Here is a 16,528-nt window from a genome sequence, read left to right on the forward strand (position 1 = left end):
CCCATCTACCCCAGACAGCAGACTGGAGTCCTCCCGAACCAAGGCCATTCCTCATCCTTCTCGGTCACCAACTCTGCAACCAGCCCCCTCAGTGGCCCTGAATCCACCTCTTTCCTGTCCCCATCTGCTTAGCCCTTGTCATCTCTTCTGGATTACTCACACCTCTCTTCCCAAGCTGGTCTGTTTGCGTTTGTCCTGTCTCCCACACTGCTCCCTGTCCACAGCTATAGGTCCTGTGGCCACTAGAATGAGCTTTCTGATGCCTCCTCATCAGTCCAGAGGCTCCAGTTTCTCCTCACCTGGGGTGAAAGCTGGCTCCTCTGTCCTGCACCAAGGGCACCCTGGGCCTAGGGCCTGGCTGTGTCTTCAGCCACGGGTCACTGTCCAGCCTCAAGACACTTGGAGTTCTCCATATGCTACACGCTCTCCTGCCTCCAAGCCTTTATCCATACTGTTCTCTCAGCCCAGACCATGGCAATACCGGGGGGCCCCAAGTGTTGGGGAGGCAGAAAGGTGTGTGGTCACAGGCAGCTGCCTAAAGCACATCTCACCTCTGGAGCCCAGAAGCTGTGTGGCTCTGGGCATTATTCTTAACCTCTCTCACCTCAGTAGTTCCATCTTTCAAATAGTGTAGTAGTAATTAACTTATGCAGATTTAAGGTATTAAATGCATATTAAATGCATTGAAAGTACTTCTGGTAGTGCCTGGCACATCATGAAGGCCCTAGAGTGCTCAGTAGTAGTAGTACTGTCACTGCATCTGTATTGCCCTGGTGAGCTTGCAGCATGCTGTCTGTAAACAGAAAGCATGCATGAGAAGAATTACATGCATTGAAATGTATAAAGTGCTTAGCACAAGATGTGACACACAGTAAATGCTCGATTTGCTTATTATTATTATCTTAGAATGCCCTTGTGCCCTACGAGAAATACTCCAGAGCAGGCTATAGACTGAGAAGTCTCAGAGGCTATCCAGTCCCTTTGTCTATACCAGGGGTCCCTGAGGAGGAAGCTCTGCTGTCTCCTAGGGCTGTCACCCCAGCACCACTCCCACAACCTGGACTCCAGCAAACACCCAAGAGCTTTAAACATGGAGTGGTCCCGCTGTAAGAAAACTCACTCTGCAAAAGCCAAACATTAACACAAAAAGAGAACTATTTATAGTATGTGCAACGGAATCTATAGCAACAGAATCTGTATCATCAGGTCATATTTTTATATAACAATCAATCCACTATTCACTTTGGTTTCATGGGTCACTAACAGTAACTCGTGTGGCCCCATTAAAACAAAATCCATCCCACTTAAAAGAATGCAGAGAAATGGTAAAATGAGATCAAGGCCTTTGTGCAAACACTTAATGAACGGATACACCTAGGCATGATCACTGGTGACTCACGGACAGACTTGGGCCTCCTGATAGAACACAGAACGACGCACAAATTTTTGTCCCCCAAAAGAAAACAAAAGCAAAACAACCAAACCGATATCTGATCAACTGGCAAGATTTAACTAATTATAGAGAATGAAAAGAATAAAGAAAAGATTGAATGGTATCAAACAGGTCAGATCAATAGAATTCCAACTGTGGGAAATTCTACATGACCCATGACCTGGTTCCCTTAAATAAATAGCCAGAGAAAAATAAACACAAAGAGAGAATCTTCAGGATGAAAAGAGACTTAACAGGCTCATCAGCTGACTTCAATGTACGCCTTTGTCTGAATGTTGGATAAAAAAAATGGAAATAAATGTATTTTATAATTGTGAGACAATTAGAAGTTTGAATATTGACTAGATATTCAATGATATTAAACTATTGGATGGCTTAGTGGTAATGTTAAAAAGAAAAGTTCTTAACTTTGAACAGAGAAATGTATTGAAACATTTATGGCTGAATTGATCTGATATCTGGTATAAGTTTTTTTTTCTGGTACCAGGAGTCAAACTCAGGACCTTGTGCTTGCCAGGCACAGCACTGCTGAGCTACATCCCAACCCCTGGTATAAGTTTTAAAATCAAGCAGAAGAAAGGATGAGATGGAGCATGGCTTGGGTCAAGCTGGCCAGATTAGGGGTGCTGGGTGACAGATACACAGGGTTGAGTGTACTGTTCATTCCAATAAAAAATTCACAGGGAAAGGAGTTCATAAAGTTCAGTTTGACAAAATGCATGTGGATCCTGCCTTTTGCAGCCCCCAGAGCCCGTGTGCTGGGGTTTGTTATCCTCAGTTTTGGCCTGGCCTCCGAGTCTTTCACTGGGAGGAGAGGTGAGTCTTGGTCTCCCATCCAGAAGTGAAGCTGACCTGGCAGAACTGGAGACTGGCAAATAATTGTAACTGCATAGGTAGAATTCTCTGATACACAAGAAAATCTAACCTCAATGTTCAAATGGGTTAACACGTAGCTCTGTTTCAGAAAGACTGATTTAAAATATGGCAAAAAAAAGTGTTTTAAATATGACCCGACTTACCAAAGTTGACAACTCTAAGATTCTATCCAAAGCATGAGCCTGGTGGGAAGGGCTGGCTGGCCTGTAAGATTTTCAGGTACTGTTAACACATGGCAGCTGCAGAAGAAGATGTGGCCGACACCAGACCCCCAGGGAGTAGAAGCAATGACAAACTCCTATCACCTTCTCAAGCTGATGCCTGGATTTTCACCTGCCCACCCTCCTTCTCCCACCTTTGTGGTGCAACAGATGGCAGATCCTAGAGAACTTCATCCATTCTCAGGAAAATTTATGCTGCCATGTGAGATTTCCTGTGTAGATTGGTGCCCCCTAAGTGGCCTTGCCCAACCCAGATGGCAAGGCAGCCTCCCTCGTCTGCACCTCCCTTGGACAGAAACCCACAGGGAGGAGTCTTCCAGGGGTTCCTGGGGCCACCCAGCCATGCAACTGGACACATACACTTTGTAAGCACTAGTTTCCAACAGATAAATGTAATCAAGGTTTATATGCTCAGAGAAGCCAACAGGATGGGATTGTTTCACTTGAAAGATCAGAAGAAAATTGTAACTAATGTTGTGGAAAATTACTTTGATATTGCTTTCTTGGTACCGAATCACAATTAGGCTGCTGTGAGAAGTACAGGGAAAGAATAAATGAATAGTAACAAATCAACACAAACAGCTCGTGTCAGGAGTACTTTGCTCAGGGAAAGTAACGTAAGCATTACTTAAAGTTTTATGACTATGTTTGGTGTGATTTATGTAGAACATCGAGGATGCCCATCACATGGCACATGGCACATGGTGAGGATAGCCCGCCCACCAGCTTTCACCAACAGACGTATGTGGCTCAAGATCCAGGCGTGTTGCTCACCTGGGCTTGGCAGCTGTGGAGATGCTTGCCTTTGCTTCACGTCATCCTACATGGACTGTCAGCCTGAGGCTCTGATCTCCTGTCTGAGGACACCAGGACACCCAGCTGTCCTGTAGGCCTCCACCCACCTATAATCCACACATCTGGCAGCTGTGCAAGCTGAAGCAAGAAGCTCTGCCTGCAGAAGCAAGTGCTGCTTGGCCAGCTGGCTATAGCACAGCAAGGCACATATTGTGGCCACCACAGCACCATTTCACCCAGGACTATACTTATACTGTCCCAGAAGTGCCCACACACCTGTCCACCACAGGTGACTTCTCTCCCTGGCTGTTCCCCCATAGAATTCGGGACAGAGGACACCTGAACCCTCTGTCCATGTGTGAGCCTGCAACCAAACACACCAGGACGCACCCTAAGGATGCAGGACAGGCTTTAGCCCAAGCAGCTCTTGAGCGTCCTTTTCCCGAGTTTGCTCTGCACAAATGACACATAGCCACAGGGACCAATTCTCATTCTCCCCTGCTGGTGCTGTCCTGGGGGATCCTGCCTGGATGACCCAGTGTCGTCCGCTATTTTAGGGCTCCCAAGAGGCTGCAAAGTCCCCAGAGGAGCCAGCTTGGTCACACATCCTTGCTTCCTCACAAGCCAAGGAGCAGTCCAACTTTTTCAACAGCCACAAGCTGTAGGGGTCAGGCAGGATGTGCATCAGCACTGGGCTCACCTGCTCTCTGCTAGGCCCACCACCGTGGCTGCTTCTTGCTCATTCTCTGTGATGAAAGGTGCCACTCGTAGGCCTCCCACACATGGGGCCTCTGGAAGCAGCTTCCAGACCCAGGTGGGCTCTGACCTCCTTTTAGTCTTTCTCCCTCCCTCCCAAGGCCTACATCCTTCAATCTGGCTCAGGGTCACACATCATGGGTTATCTCTCCTGTTTGCAGAAGCAAAACAATTCAGGCCTGACAGGTGCAGAGAAAGGTGTAGCTCTACTTTGAGAGCCTGAGCCAGGAGAGCTGAGGATGGGGCTGGGGAGGATGCCATGGGGCTCCAGCATGAGAGCAGGTGCTCCTAGGCCATGCACCCTCATCCCAGGCTACAGGTTGCAGCCAGGGCAGCACAAAAAGTTGTCTGCCTAAGTATACGCCGCCCCCTCCCCATGTCTTTCATTCTGTCCCTGGCTCAGGGCACTGAGTGAGTAAGTGTGTGTACATGCATGTGTTCCTCAGGAAGAGGGCTATTCGTGGGGTGCAAGAGTATCCACATCCTCAGTGTGTGAACTGAGTAGGAGTTTTCAGGGACCTTCCTTTTACAGAGGTCACTGCTGAGACAGACTGGTGCTTGGGCCTGGACACCTGCTTTCCTCTCACTCCAAAGCAGAGCAGCCCCTGGCCCTGGCTCCATGCCTATGACTTCCAGCCCACCCCAGTCCAGCAGTGGAGGCCTTGCACAGCTCCCTGTTCCATTCTGTCTGCTCGAGGTGCCAGAATCACCTTCCTGTTCTCACCTCACAGCCATCTGCCTGTCCTCACCAGATCCTGGTGCCTTAAGGAGGACGCTCTTCTTCTCCAGTGGGTCATAAGGCACAGGGGAATGGGAAGCAACAGGGGTGGATCTTGGCCTCATAAAGCCAGGAAGTGCCCCAAGCCATTCTGTCCAAGCCAGAGAGGCCAGATTCAAAGGGGTCTTATGGCTGGCTCCTGGGGAAGGGAAACAGTCTCACATGGGGTTCACTCTCTGACGTCCTAGTATAGAAAAGGCCCCAAGAGGTGGCAGAAATTCCTTAAATCTGAGTTTCACCAAAGGCAACAAGAGACAAAATCTCACCATCGTCCCCAAGAGCCCTGAGGCTGGCAGCTGGACATCAGACAGAACATTCCCACACTGACACTAATGCCTGCCAGGAAAAGGCCAGGACCCCTCCTCTGCCTGCTGAGGCTCTTGTCCCTCAGGCTCAGTACATCAGAGTGGTCTTGGAGGCCTGTGCCTCTGGCAGGAAAGCAGGAAGCCGGTGACAGCAGTAGAGAGTACAAGGGCTCACCTGGCACCTGTTGGGGGGCAAGCTCTGTGGGGTCCTGCAGGCTGATGAAGAGGAGGAGGCCTGCAGCTCCAAACAGCAGGATGGATGAGAACATGAAGGCCAGCCGCATTGTTCCAGGTCGCAAGGTCATCCAGGGTGCACTCCAAGGTTACCTCTCTGGTGTGAGAGGTGCGTTCTTCCCTCATCGTCCACACCAGGCATCCATCAGGGTGTGACCTACAGACAAGAGTGGGAAAAGAATCACTTCCAAGTTGTAGGGTATCCAGATACAGGCCCAAGTCACTGCAGTAACCAAGTATAATTCTTGGGTCCCTCACCACACCCTGGGGACTACCCAGGTGCACACCCTTCCACCTTTCAAGCCCAGGGAGGCTGGAGGAAGTCCTGTTGCCCCCTGTGGCCAGGACACTGGGTTCTTGCCTGTGTCTCCTGTATCTGTCCTCCCAGCAAAATCATGCAGAGACATTTTCTTGCAGCTGCCAGAAGTGACCTGAGTGAGATCCACAGTTGGTGACCAACAGACACTTCCCTGCTCCCTGAGCCTTGGAAGGAGCATGTGTGTTCCCTGGGCAGAGATCTAGGTACTAGGGCAAATATAAGTCCTGGGAACTAACTGCTTGGGTGGATAGATCTGCCTCCACCCTGGATCCTCTTCACACGATGCTGGGAGTGGAGGGCTTTAAGAAGGAGCCTTCCAGAGCCAGTCTGTTCAAGAGCAGACTGATTCCTCCCATACCAGGCAGACCTGTCCTCACTAACAGACTGAAAGACGGGTGGGAGGGATTCAAGTCCCACTGGAGAGCCACAGGGGCAGGAACAGAAGCTCTGGCCAGACCTTGGTTGTTCCAGTACTCGAGACCCTTGGCCTGGGCAGTCAGACCTGCAGTTTTCAGATCCCAGACTCAAAGGCTCAAAGGTTCAGAGGTTAAGCACTAACATCTGTCCTTGCTGTTCTGGCCCCTGCAGACCCAGAACATATCCATGTGATTTGTCCCTCACTCTGAAGGGCAAAAGAAATGCCCAATGCCCTAAAATACCAACCAGGGATTCCCACGTGGGCCAGGCTATGGATCAAGGGAGAAGGGGCATCTGAAGGCCATTTGCTGCAGTGAAGGCCAGTTCCTGCAGTGGGCTGGAGGTGGGTGGGATGGGTTCTGAGGAGCAGCAGGTATCTCAGGGACCTCCTTTCTGAAGCAAGGTCCCTCTGTCCCCAGACCTTCACCTGGCCCTACTGGCCTAAACCTAGGGATATTATCTCCTTTCCACCTCCACTGCCACCCTGGCACAGGGAAATGCCCAAGGGATGCTGAGGTTACCAGGGCAGCTCCCAGAAGCCTCTAAGATTTGTTAGGAGGCCAGTCTGGTCCCAGGCCGGATGTGCTGCTCAACACAAAGATATTTCCCTGCCCAGGCCCTGAGACACAAAGGAAGCAGCACGCCCCCCATCTCTCTATGCCCAGGCTGTAGAGCATGAGGCAGACAGTGACGAAAAGAGGGCTGTCCCTCCTCCCCTGCCCAGGAAAAAAATTCCCAAGAACTATATTGCTTCTCAGGAAAGCTCAGGGGCTGAGAAGTATCAATTGCAGGTTTGGGTTTCTCCCCTCTGCAGTCTCTGTAATTATTTTTTCACTCAGTTAACTTTAATTAACCTGCCTCAGGCCTCTATGCGCCTGGCGCTGGGCTCTCTGGACTGTGCCGAGTAGGTGGTTCCCATGACCTCCCAGCTTTTATATTTGGAAGGCAGCACTGAGCTGGGCTCATTTTGTATCTGCAGCTGGCTCCAGGGTTTCAGGCAGGTCCTGACCTCAGTGCAGTGGCTCTCCCCCCACCCCAAGACTGCTATTTCCTGCTATCAATGAGGGCCATACCCGCCCTGCTCATAGTGGGTGAAGATAGACCACTATATGTCCCCAAAGGCCCAGACTGGGAGCCCCTCAGGAAGCAGGGCCTCTTGCTTGGTAGTATCCCTGGATGAGACTGTCCTGTGGGTCTGATTCATTGTCCTGCAAAGACACAGGTGCACAGTGCAGGCTCTAGGCTCACAAGGCTAGGCTCAATGTTGCTGATAGCACACCTTGATACCCTACAGACTCGGACCACTTCCCTCAGTGATGACAGGCACAGCATGCAGTGTCCCAGGACCAGCAGGACCAGCCCTCAGCTCCTGGGGAAGTAAAAGCAACTACTGAGGATTGCTGCTCTCTCCCACCCTTATTCTATGTCCCTTAAGCAGCTGGCTTAGCCCCTTGGGATGCCCAGGCAGAGCTGAAAAGGAGTTAGAAGAATGGAAATGACATTACAAACTGAAGCAGTAGAAGCCAGACTTTCAGACAGGGAGTGGGGGAGGCAGTTCAAGTTCTCTCTCACATTCGCACACACACATTCCAGCCATCGATTGGAACAGGTGCATGTGCTCTAACACGTATACACACCCAGGCCTGGGTGTGTGCTGGTGAGTGCCTACACACACCACAGAGAATCCTTAGATGCCCCCCAATGCACAATGTTGACACATTTCCCACAGCCCCAGTGGCCTCTTAAGTCAGAAGCCAATTTGATCAAAGGTAGGTGATCTCTGATGTCAAGACACTTTGGAAGGAGGGAGACAGGAATGGAGAGAGGAAGGAGAAGGAAGGACAAGTTATGGCAAGCACACAGAGCTGCCAGTGGCCAATAACATGTCCCCCAGTATTGGCCCAAATACTACCTGATGAACAAAGGCGGCTCAGAAGCACGTGTGATTATCATCTTGTTTGTTTAGTAGCTGGTGCTGCAGAAAGCTGGTTGGTTTCCTCACCTCCCTAATCTGTCACACTGTCATCACTTGAGCCAGAAGAACGGACTTCCCTTGTCAATGACTAAAAGGGTCCTGCAGCCACAACCTGTCCTAGCTTTCTGAACACTGCACGAGGGAGTCCTGTACCTTCACAGTGGCAGGAGAATCAGCTGTGTAAATCTGTCATTTCCAAGACTCTCAAGAGAACAAGCACCCTGTCCACACTCAGGGAGCTTTTGTTAGAGTCGCTCCTGGCTTCCCCATTCAGCCCCTCACACCCCAAACTCAGCCTTTCCCTCTGGAGCCTCTTCTCTGTTTGTTCTCACCAGGGACCACCTGAGCAACTCCAAGCTCCATGCATGCAGGAACCAAAAGGCCAGCCCTTCTCCTGGGTGGCTCTCGGTCTGGCTGGGTCTATAATACCCAGAAAGGGACTGATATCCTGGACTCTATAGAACCCTCCTTCTTCCAAAACTGGGGAGTGGACAGGAGGTCCTCAACAGACCAAAGATGTGCACTTCAGAGAGGATGCACCTCCGATACCCACTGTTTCCTGAGAGTCCTTTTCCTCAAAGTCACAAGGCATTTTTAAGACAATGGGGAGATGCCAATCCAAAGCCCATTCACCTCCCTCTCCTTCGAGTCCAGCTGTGCCTGGGGAATGGCTGCTATCATCTGACACAGGTGGGGTCCGGCCTTCCCTGGAGCCCCATTAATACATTCACAGGCCTCAGTTCCCACCTGGAACCACCCCACACTCACCAACCACAGCTCACCAAGCACAACGCCACGCTCTGCTCCAGTGACAGGTGCAATCTCTCCTCCCCTCCCTTCCAAGACCAACAGACAATAAGGACACTCAAACTGCTGGCTGCAAATAAGGGGGAGGCATAGAGCAAGAAAAACACACAGCCCTGTTGAGTTTCCAGAGGCTCCTGCCCTCCTCAAAATTCCTAGTCTTCCCAGCGGCTTCTTTCCCCGAGGCCAGAATGGCGTCACCAGTTTTAACTTTAAGGAAAAAAAAAGAAAAGAAGAAGATGAGGAAAAGATCCAATTAATCTTGTAAACACCTCTGGGACCCAGGGCAGGGCCAAAAATTCCTCCCATTTCCTCATTTATTTGATTTAAAAATTTGTCTCTTCGGGGAAATTGACTTTAGGGCACAAGCAAGGACTTGGGAATTCAGCCAAAACACACGCACCTCCAGTGGCGACAGCCGGATGCACGGACGGCTCCAAGGACACGTTCAGCTGTGGCTGCTCCAAGGCCTGGACACTCACCCCAGTCACCCAGAGGACCCTCTGACTGTGGGGAGCCACCCTCCACATGCTTGCTCCAAGCAGCTGGGTGCACCCACGTGGTCAGCAGGCCTTGGGCCCGGGAAAGTTCTCTGTCCGTCTGTCTCCTCCTCACACGGGCAGGCGCTAACAATGACGTCCCTCCCAGCTGAGGGCTCCAGGAGAAGCTGCTCGGGAGAGAGGCTGCTATGGCAACTTGAGGAGAATGGAGCCGGCACTGCCGTCACCTTGAATCCGGCACTGTGCCTTCTGCCATAGCGGCAAAGGGGTCCCAGAGCCCAGCTCTCCCCCTGCTGCAGCCAGGCACTGGTAGCTGACCTCGGCTTCTCTCCTCAGCCTCCTGGCCTTGGGAACTCATCTGCTGCTCACCGATCGGAGGAGCACACAGCCCAGTCCCCAGAGAACACAACCTCCATCTGTTTTGTCAGACTAGTTCTTCCTTGTGCCGCTCAGGCTTACTTCTGAGATAGGGCTCTTCTTGATTTCAGCTCATTAAAATCCTGCAGCTAATTAAACCGCTCTAACGGCGGCGGCGGCGGCGGCGGCGGAGGCAAACTCTGGGACGCGTCCCTCCAGTTTTTATGCGTAGGCATAAAGTTGCAGTGTTCTCTGAGGATGACGGATGGCCTGGAGTGCTCAGACTCTGAAGCAGGGCTGCAGACTCAGAACTGCTCTTAAGTCAGGATAAGCACAGGGCCCCGGGTCGCTGGCCTGGGTCCTGAAATCCCCAGGGCCCAGCCCCTGGGACGAGCAGGTCTTCCAGGCTGCACCCTACTCTTAGGCATGGGAATTTGCCCACTATCCATTCACCGCCTGTTACAACATAGGGTTCCCTTCAATCTTGCTATGCTCTCTGCAGGGCAGAGAAAAGGCCTCTTAAACTGGAGGCCAAGGCATAAATCAGGTTCAAACACCCTCAAAGTCTTGTCCCAACAATCGTCCTCAGAACAGTTCAGCCCAGCCTCCCACCAACCTGCAATCACAGAGCTGCAGTGACAGGGTACTGAGAGCCCCAGGTCACTGACTACTACTAGCAGTAGGACCACACCATGGATACCATCTCCGCAGGTACAGAAAGTGAATCCTTAAAAAAAAAAAAAAGTGAGTCCTTCCTCTCTCTGACCTGGGCAGTTTGGAATACCCACTCAGGACCCCAAATCCTCTGACTCTGTGAGCCTGGGCGCTGGCCCTTCCCCCACACATGGACAGTGTTTACTGCCAGACTCAGAGCCTGTGGAGCTGCTTCAAAGCCTCTGCTCATCTTTGTATTCCCAGCATTTAGCACAGTGCCTGGCACAAGGAAGGTGATCAATAACCTCTGCTGCATGTGGAATGAGCATGAGTTAATAGAGAGAAGTGTTGGAGGCCATCAGGAGAGAGGCACTCCATGAGGTTGGAATTTTAAAAAGGTCATTTATGTTCCAGGGAGCTGTGGGTTTGTTTTGATCAGGTCTTGGTTGGAATCTGGTCCCAAGAGCAGCCCAATCCGAAGACAGCAGCAGGGGCAGGAAGTGAGATCCTTCCTACCATCCCCCTGCAGAAATCTGACAGCTTGAAAATACTCAAGGCATGTTCTCTACCAGGATGGCACTTTGTACCCTCCGGTTGTATGAGAGAGTGAAGTCATGGCACTTGAAGGCTAATTTAATTTTAAAGGTAAACATGGACTCTATCTCCCTATATACGCATATATCAACATTCATTATAGATGCACAAACAAATACATAAGTCATTTATCTGCCATAAAACTGATGATCTCCAAAGTTCTCAAATATAGTGAAATGCTAGGAAATCCCCAAACAAAATTACAGCTTGAATGTATTGATCAAAAGTCAATGAAAACACAGGGGTGAGCCTGGAAGACATACTCTAAGTGAGACAAGCCAGTCACAACAGGATAAACACTGTATGACTCCATTTATATGACATACCGAGAGAGATGAAATTCCCAGACATAGCAGGTAGAAGTAGAGGTTACAAGGGGCTGCGAGGAGGGGTGGGAGTTACATGTAATGAGCAGAGAGTTTCAGTCTGGGAAGAAGAAAAATTTCTGGGGATGGACAGTGATGAGGATTGTACAACAATATGAATGTACTAAATGCATGCTTAAAAATGGTTAAATTAGTAAATTTTGTTATATGTACTTTACTACAATAAAAAGAAATCAACAAAGGCAGCCTGAACCAAGCAGTGGATATCATGGAATAAACATCAGGCTCAGAGAGGGAATTCCAGGTTCTGGGCTTGGCATTCCTTCCAGCCAGCTGTGGGACCCTCAGGACTTGATTTGTCTTTTCTCAGCATCAGTCCTCATCCCAAAATGCCACTGTAGACGAGTTCCCAAGTTCCTTCCAGCTCTAGTGTGAGACAAATGTCTCAGAAAACAGAAAGGCAGCTTGTGAATTTCATTTATATGATGCCACTTCAGGCAGAGCAAGTGGTCCTCTGGAGCCAGTGTCCCTCACTCACACTTGCCACCTGTCTCTCACCGTGGATCTAGGTCACTGCCATTCCGCAATCCCAGGAAGACTGCCAGGTGTGTGACCCAGAGTTCCACACTCCAAGAAGTGCTATTCCACAGAAAGCTGGGTCCCTATGGACCAAGTGAACCCTGCCAAGCTGTTCTGTCCTTTTTTGAGGAATCAAAGTCCCTGCTGCAAGTGTTTAGCTGAAACTGTATGCACAGATTCTTTCTGATCTGCACAGCCATGTTCCTCCACCTAAGACCTACCTGGCAGAGGTGGGTCCCACCTGGGGCTACCCACATCTAGGAACTCACCTACCCTTGGCCCATGGAGGTCCCATTTAATGATAGAAATCATTTTGAGGCAGAAATTTAAATAGAGTGGATGATGGAGGATCCTACTGTATCCACAGCTACACTTTTCATTTAAAAATCTTTAAGTTTTAAAGCGTTCAAAGGGCAAATTAGGACCTGAGCTGTAATGGAAATATACCCTATCTTGACTGCATCAATGTCAACACTCTAATTGTGATACTGCACTATAATTTTGCATGGTTTACTATTAGGGGAACTCTAATATGCATGTTTAGTCTCACTGAAATTCACAGGGTTTTACTGTATTCTTTCTTAAAATTGTATGTGAATATATAATTATCTCAAAATAAAAAGTTTTTAAAAATTAAGAACCTAAAATTAAAATCACTGACCTTTCAGCTCATGCATAATGGAAACAAATACTAATGTTGTGCACATAAATAATAGACAACCATTTTCATGGATCAGCACCATCCTGTTGTATAAGAAACATTTTAAAGTTAAGGGATTATGCCTTTAATAGGAAAATTTGATGTGTTAGCAACTACTGGTTGATCTTTGTGCATTTCTCAATTGCAAATTGCACTTTAAAAATGCAAACAATTATTAATATTGATTTGGACTAAAACAATATTGAATTTCAATATATTTCCAGCTCTTTTATGAATTACCCTGTGGATACATGGTGATTATGACAGAAGAGTATTTGCATGCTCAATTTCTTTTTGGTGAGGATCCTTGAAGAGGGCTGACGTGATCCAAGGATAATGAACTTCACAGGGACAAGACTGGCTCCAGAGCCCCAGCCAGCATCTCAGATTTAGTTGCAGCACACTTTCAGGGCCACTTTCCTCGCTGGGCTTTTTCCAAACTCATTTTATAGAACATAGGTTATAAACACCAGATCAAGGTCTAGAAAAGACTTTCAGTTTATAGAGGAAGGAAAGTGACAGGAATAGATATTATCATGCTTTGTTAATGTTTCAGACACTACACTGGATACTATAGAAACGTCCCATTTAGCTTTCGCACAATAACCTCTTGAAGTGAAAATCATTATCCTTACTTGTCACAGGTTTGGTTCTCTGTGAGGAGATGCTGAGATGGAGTTTGGGGGTGCAAGATGTTTATTAAGGACCTGCACCTGTGAAGGAGAAAAGGAAGGAAGCTGCTGTAGGCAGGAGAGGCCCTGGAGCAAGCATTCCCTGTCCAAGTGTCCTGCAGCAGGAAGAAATGGCTGCATCTTTGTATCTTCAGCTTCCTTCATGGCTGCATAAGGGGTTGCCCCGGGCAGGGTATGACCTTAGCTGAGGCATTTTGCTCCAGCTGAGTCTGTCTGCTGACCACATGTCCTGTGGGTGGTCAGCAAGTCCTCACTTGAAGAAATCTCAGCAGCGTGTCTCAAAGTCCACCTCTCTGTTTTCACAGTTGACAAAATTAAGACCCAGGGAGACTAAACATGCCAAGGTTACACAGTAAATATGAGCCATCCCAGATCTGCCTGACTCAAATCCTTTCTCACTCCATCCCAGCCACTGTGTTTTCCAAACAAAAGCTTAGATCAGACTGTCCTCACCTTCAGTTACTGAGATATGAAGGTTTGGGAGTCTCTAGAGGAATATGCAGAAAGTTTGGCTGTGTAAGCAAATGCATTCACCTTACTTCCTCCACTAACACCATGCAACATGCATGCATGTCCGTATATACAGGCACACAGTTCAGGGCAACTATCTAGTTGCTACTAGAAGGTAAGGAAATGGATTATTTGGGTTAAAATTTTCCTTAACAGTACAATCTGGAGACCATCTCCCTCCAGTAAGAGCTGCTAGAATTTGCCAAGAGTAGCCAAGGATGCATGAGGCTGTGTGGCCGAGGCCTCCTTTTACTTTTAAAAGCACTGAGCTATTCACATTTTCCAGCTGCTCTGACATCCACAACCACAGCAGGGAAAATTACAGGGAGAAAAAAATTGTATATTTACTCCTCAAAATTGAAAGTTCGGGTATAATATGGACAGAAAGGAGTGTGTGAGTAAACCTAGAGTGCCCTGGCCCCTGGCAGGGTGCATCGGTATCCTAGCTGCCAACAGAAATCCAGACTCTAGAGGAGGAGAGAATGGCAAAGATGTTTGGCTTGCTTCCAGGGAATCCCTATCCCTGTGGCTGGCACAAGAAAGCCCCAGAGGATTTGCCTTTGTGTGCCCAGCTTCCAACAATGCCTGGCAGAGTAGGTGCTTGGGCATTGTGTGGTGAGCAGAGAGGTCTAGTAAGAGGGGGTGAAGGGGAAGGAAAAGTCCCACACACTGCAGCCAGCAGGTCCTTTCAGGTGAAGTAACATGGATCCAGTAGGTGTGTTTCATTAGCCTGCACAGCATGCACGTGTGGCTGTCCCCTGTGGAAGGTGGCTCTGAGGGTGACCATCACATTCATGACTCCCACCAGTCCAGGATGATTTTCCCTAGAGCTCACCTCTGAAGAGGCTGGTTTCTTCCAATATGCAGGCCTAAAGCCTAAGAATATGGCAGAATAATCAAGCCTCCTGGCCCTCCCCCACTTGCTCTGTGGCAGTTTCTCTCAAGCCACCAGGATAGGGTCAGGGTTTTAGTGACTTGGAATTAAGTGATCAGGCTTTCAGTGACGTGGTTGTGCACAAGAGAGCAGCCTGCCTCCTCCAGGAGCCTCTGCCCCACATCTCCTTCCAGCTGACATATTCCAAGTGTCTTCCGCTCCCTTTGACCCCCTTCTTTCCTCATGGGATGTTGGAAAGCCAGAATTGAAGGCCTCCCTGTCCCTTCCTGCATTTCCTCCATATCCACCTGGGGACTTGGCCTTGTAAGCATGAACCCTGTCTCTTTTTCTGTTCATAGTGCTGCACAGACTCAGCACCGATGGCCGGGACAGCTCCCCGCCTCTGCACCAATGTATTTGTGGTCACTCCCCTACTAAAAACCATTTAAGGGAGATGGGCATAGTGGCATGTACCTGTAATCCCAGAACCCCGGAGGCTGGGCTACAAAGTGAGTTCAAGACCAGCTTAGACTACACAGTGAGACCCTGACTCAAACAAAAAACAAAAGCAAACTAAAATAAAATGAAACATCTAGGGCCCCAGTTCAAATGTCTCAGTGTGACTCACGATCAATATGCAGATCCACCCTTTGCTGATTTCCCATCCACAGTCTCTCTCCACCAGCTGGTGTCCCCCAGGCCAGGAAGGGCATCTTCCTGGGTGTTCCTGAACCCCTGGGCTTTCTTGCAGCATAGGCAATCATGAGAGGATAGTGTAAAGACAAGAGCACTGGGCACGACATTTTCTCACTGGGTGATTTTGGGCATCATCTTGTCACGTCTTTGCGCTTCAATTTTTCTGTCCAGTAAGTAGTCCTTCGTGGACTGATACCAAGGGTTAGTTATGAAGATTCCTGCTGGGGTGGAGGTAAGAGGCCCAGTCCAGAGCACATGGGCGAGCTACTGGGACCAGCGCTCTCTCTGCAGGGTGAACTCTCCTTCATAGCTGGTCTTGCCTTCCTTACAAATGGTTTTGCTGTCTTCTTTGCTAATTCAGAACCACACAGGGTGTTCTGAACCTACAGCCACTTTCCTGCTGTGCTGAATGTTCTCATCACTCAGCCTCAAGAACACTGGCAGGAAAGTGGTAAATTTTTACGATCTCTGGGTGTGGAGCTCCACAGCATCTATCTGCCTAGCTGAGGAGGTGGCACAAAGAGGTAGGCAGCCCTCAACCAACTGGGGGCATCTCAAAGCAGAATGGCATCCACACAGGCTCCACACTTGTGCCCTTGTACTACCCAGTCAACTGATCCTGTGTGAAGTTGCTTCAACCCCAATTCTTACATGGTTGCTGAAAAGAGGAATGAAGACAGGTGAAAATTGTATTTTTGATGTCACTGTTGTTGTTCTGAGACAGAGTTTCACCACGTAGCCCAGGCTGGCCTTGAACTCTGGATCTTCCTCCCCCAGTCTCCCAAGTGCTGGGATTATACTACCGTGCCTGGCAGAAAATTGTATTTTTATGAAGGGACCCTAAACGGCCAATCTCTGGTCTTTAGTGGCCATGTATAAGCAGCAGCACATTTCATGTAATAACCATATGACCCTTTTATAATGAAAATTATTTTTAGGCCACATCTAATGATCCTCAACAGCAGACCTTCAGATCTGCCAATTTCGAAACCTGTATTTCTAAGGTGAAATTTCCTGATTTTCAATTGGCAAGAAATGCACATTTAAAAAGACTACTTGAGGGGCTGCAGGTGTAGCTCCGTGGTAGAGCACATGCTTAGTTAGCATGTGTGA

General features: G+C 49.0%; 1 protein-coding gene across 4 annotated transcripts in view; it reads right to left on the reverse strand.

Moving 5' to 3' along the window:
- Chst8 (carbohydrate sulfotransferase 8) overlaps nt 1-16,528 on the reverse strand; it is a 123,393-nt gene that overhangs the window by 59,826 nt on the left and 47,039 nt on the right. For 3 of the 4 annotated variants that reach the window (XM_004858912.3, XM_087191094.1, XM_004858913.3), the window contains one exon: nt 5,360-5,575. In XM_004858912.3, coding sequence (XP_004858969.1) covers nt 5,360-5,489 — 130 coding nt within the window. In that variant the 5' untranslated portion in view covers nt 5,490-5,575. Of the gene's footprint in view, nt 1-5,359; nt 5,576-9,336; nt 11,571-16,528 lie in introns of those variants that run through there. The other variant, XM_021239722.2, reaches the window with a different exon arrangement.

The sequence above is a fragment of the Heterocephalus glaber genome, unplaced genomic scaffold (assembly GCF_053883595.1).
Source record: "Heterocephalus glaber isolate CG9 unplaced genomic scaffold, H.glaber_assembly_v1.0 deba00001561, whole genome shotgun sequence".
Lineage (NCBI taxonomy): Eukaryota > Metazoa > Chordata > Mammalia > Rodentia > Bathyergidae > Heterocephalus > Heterocephalus glaber.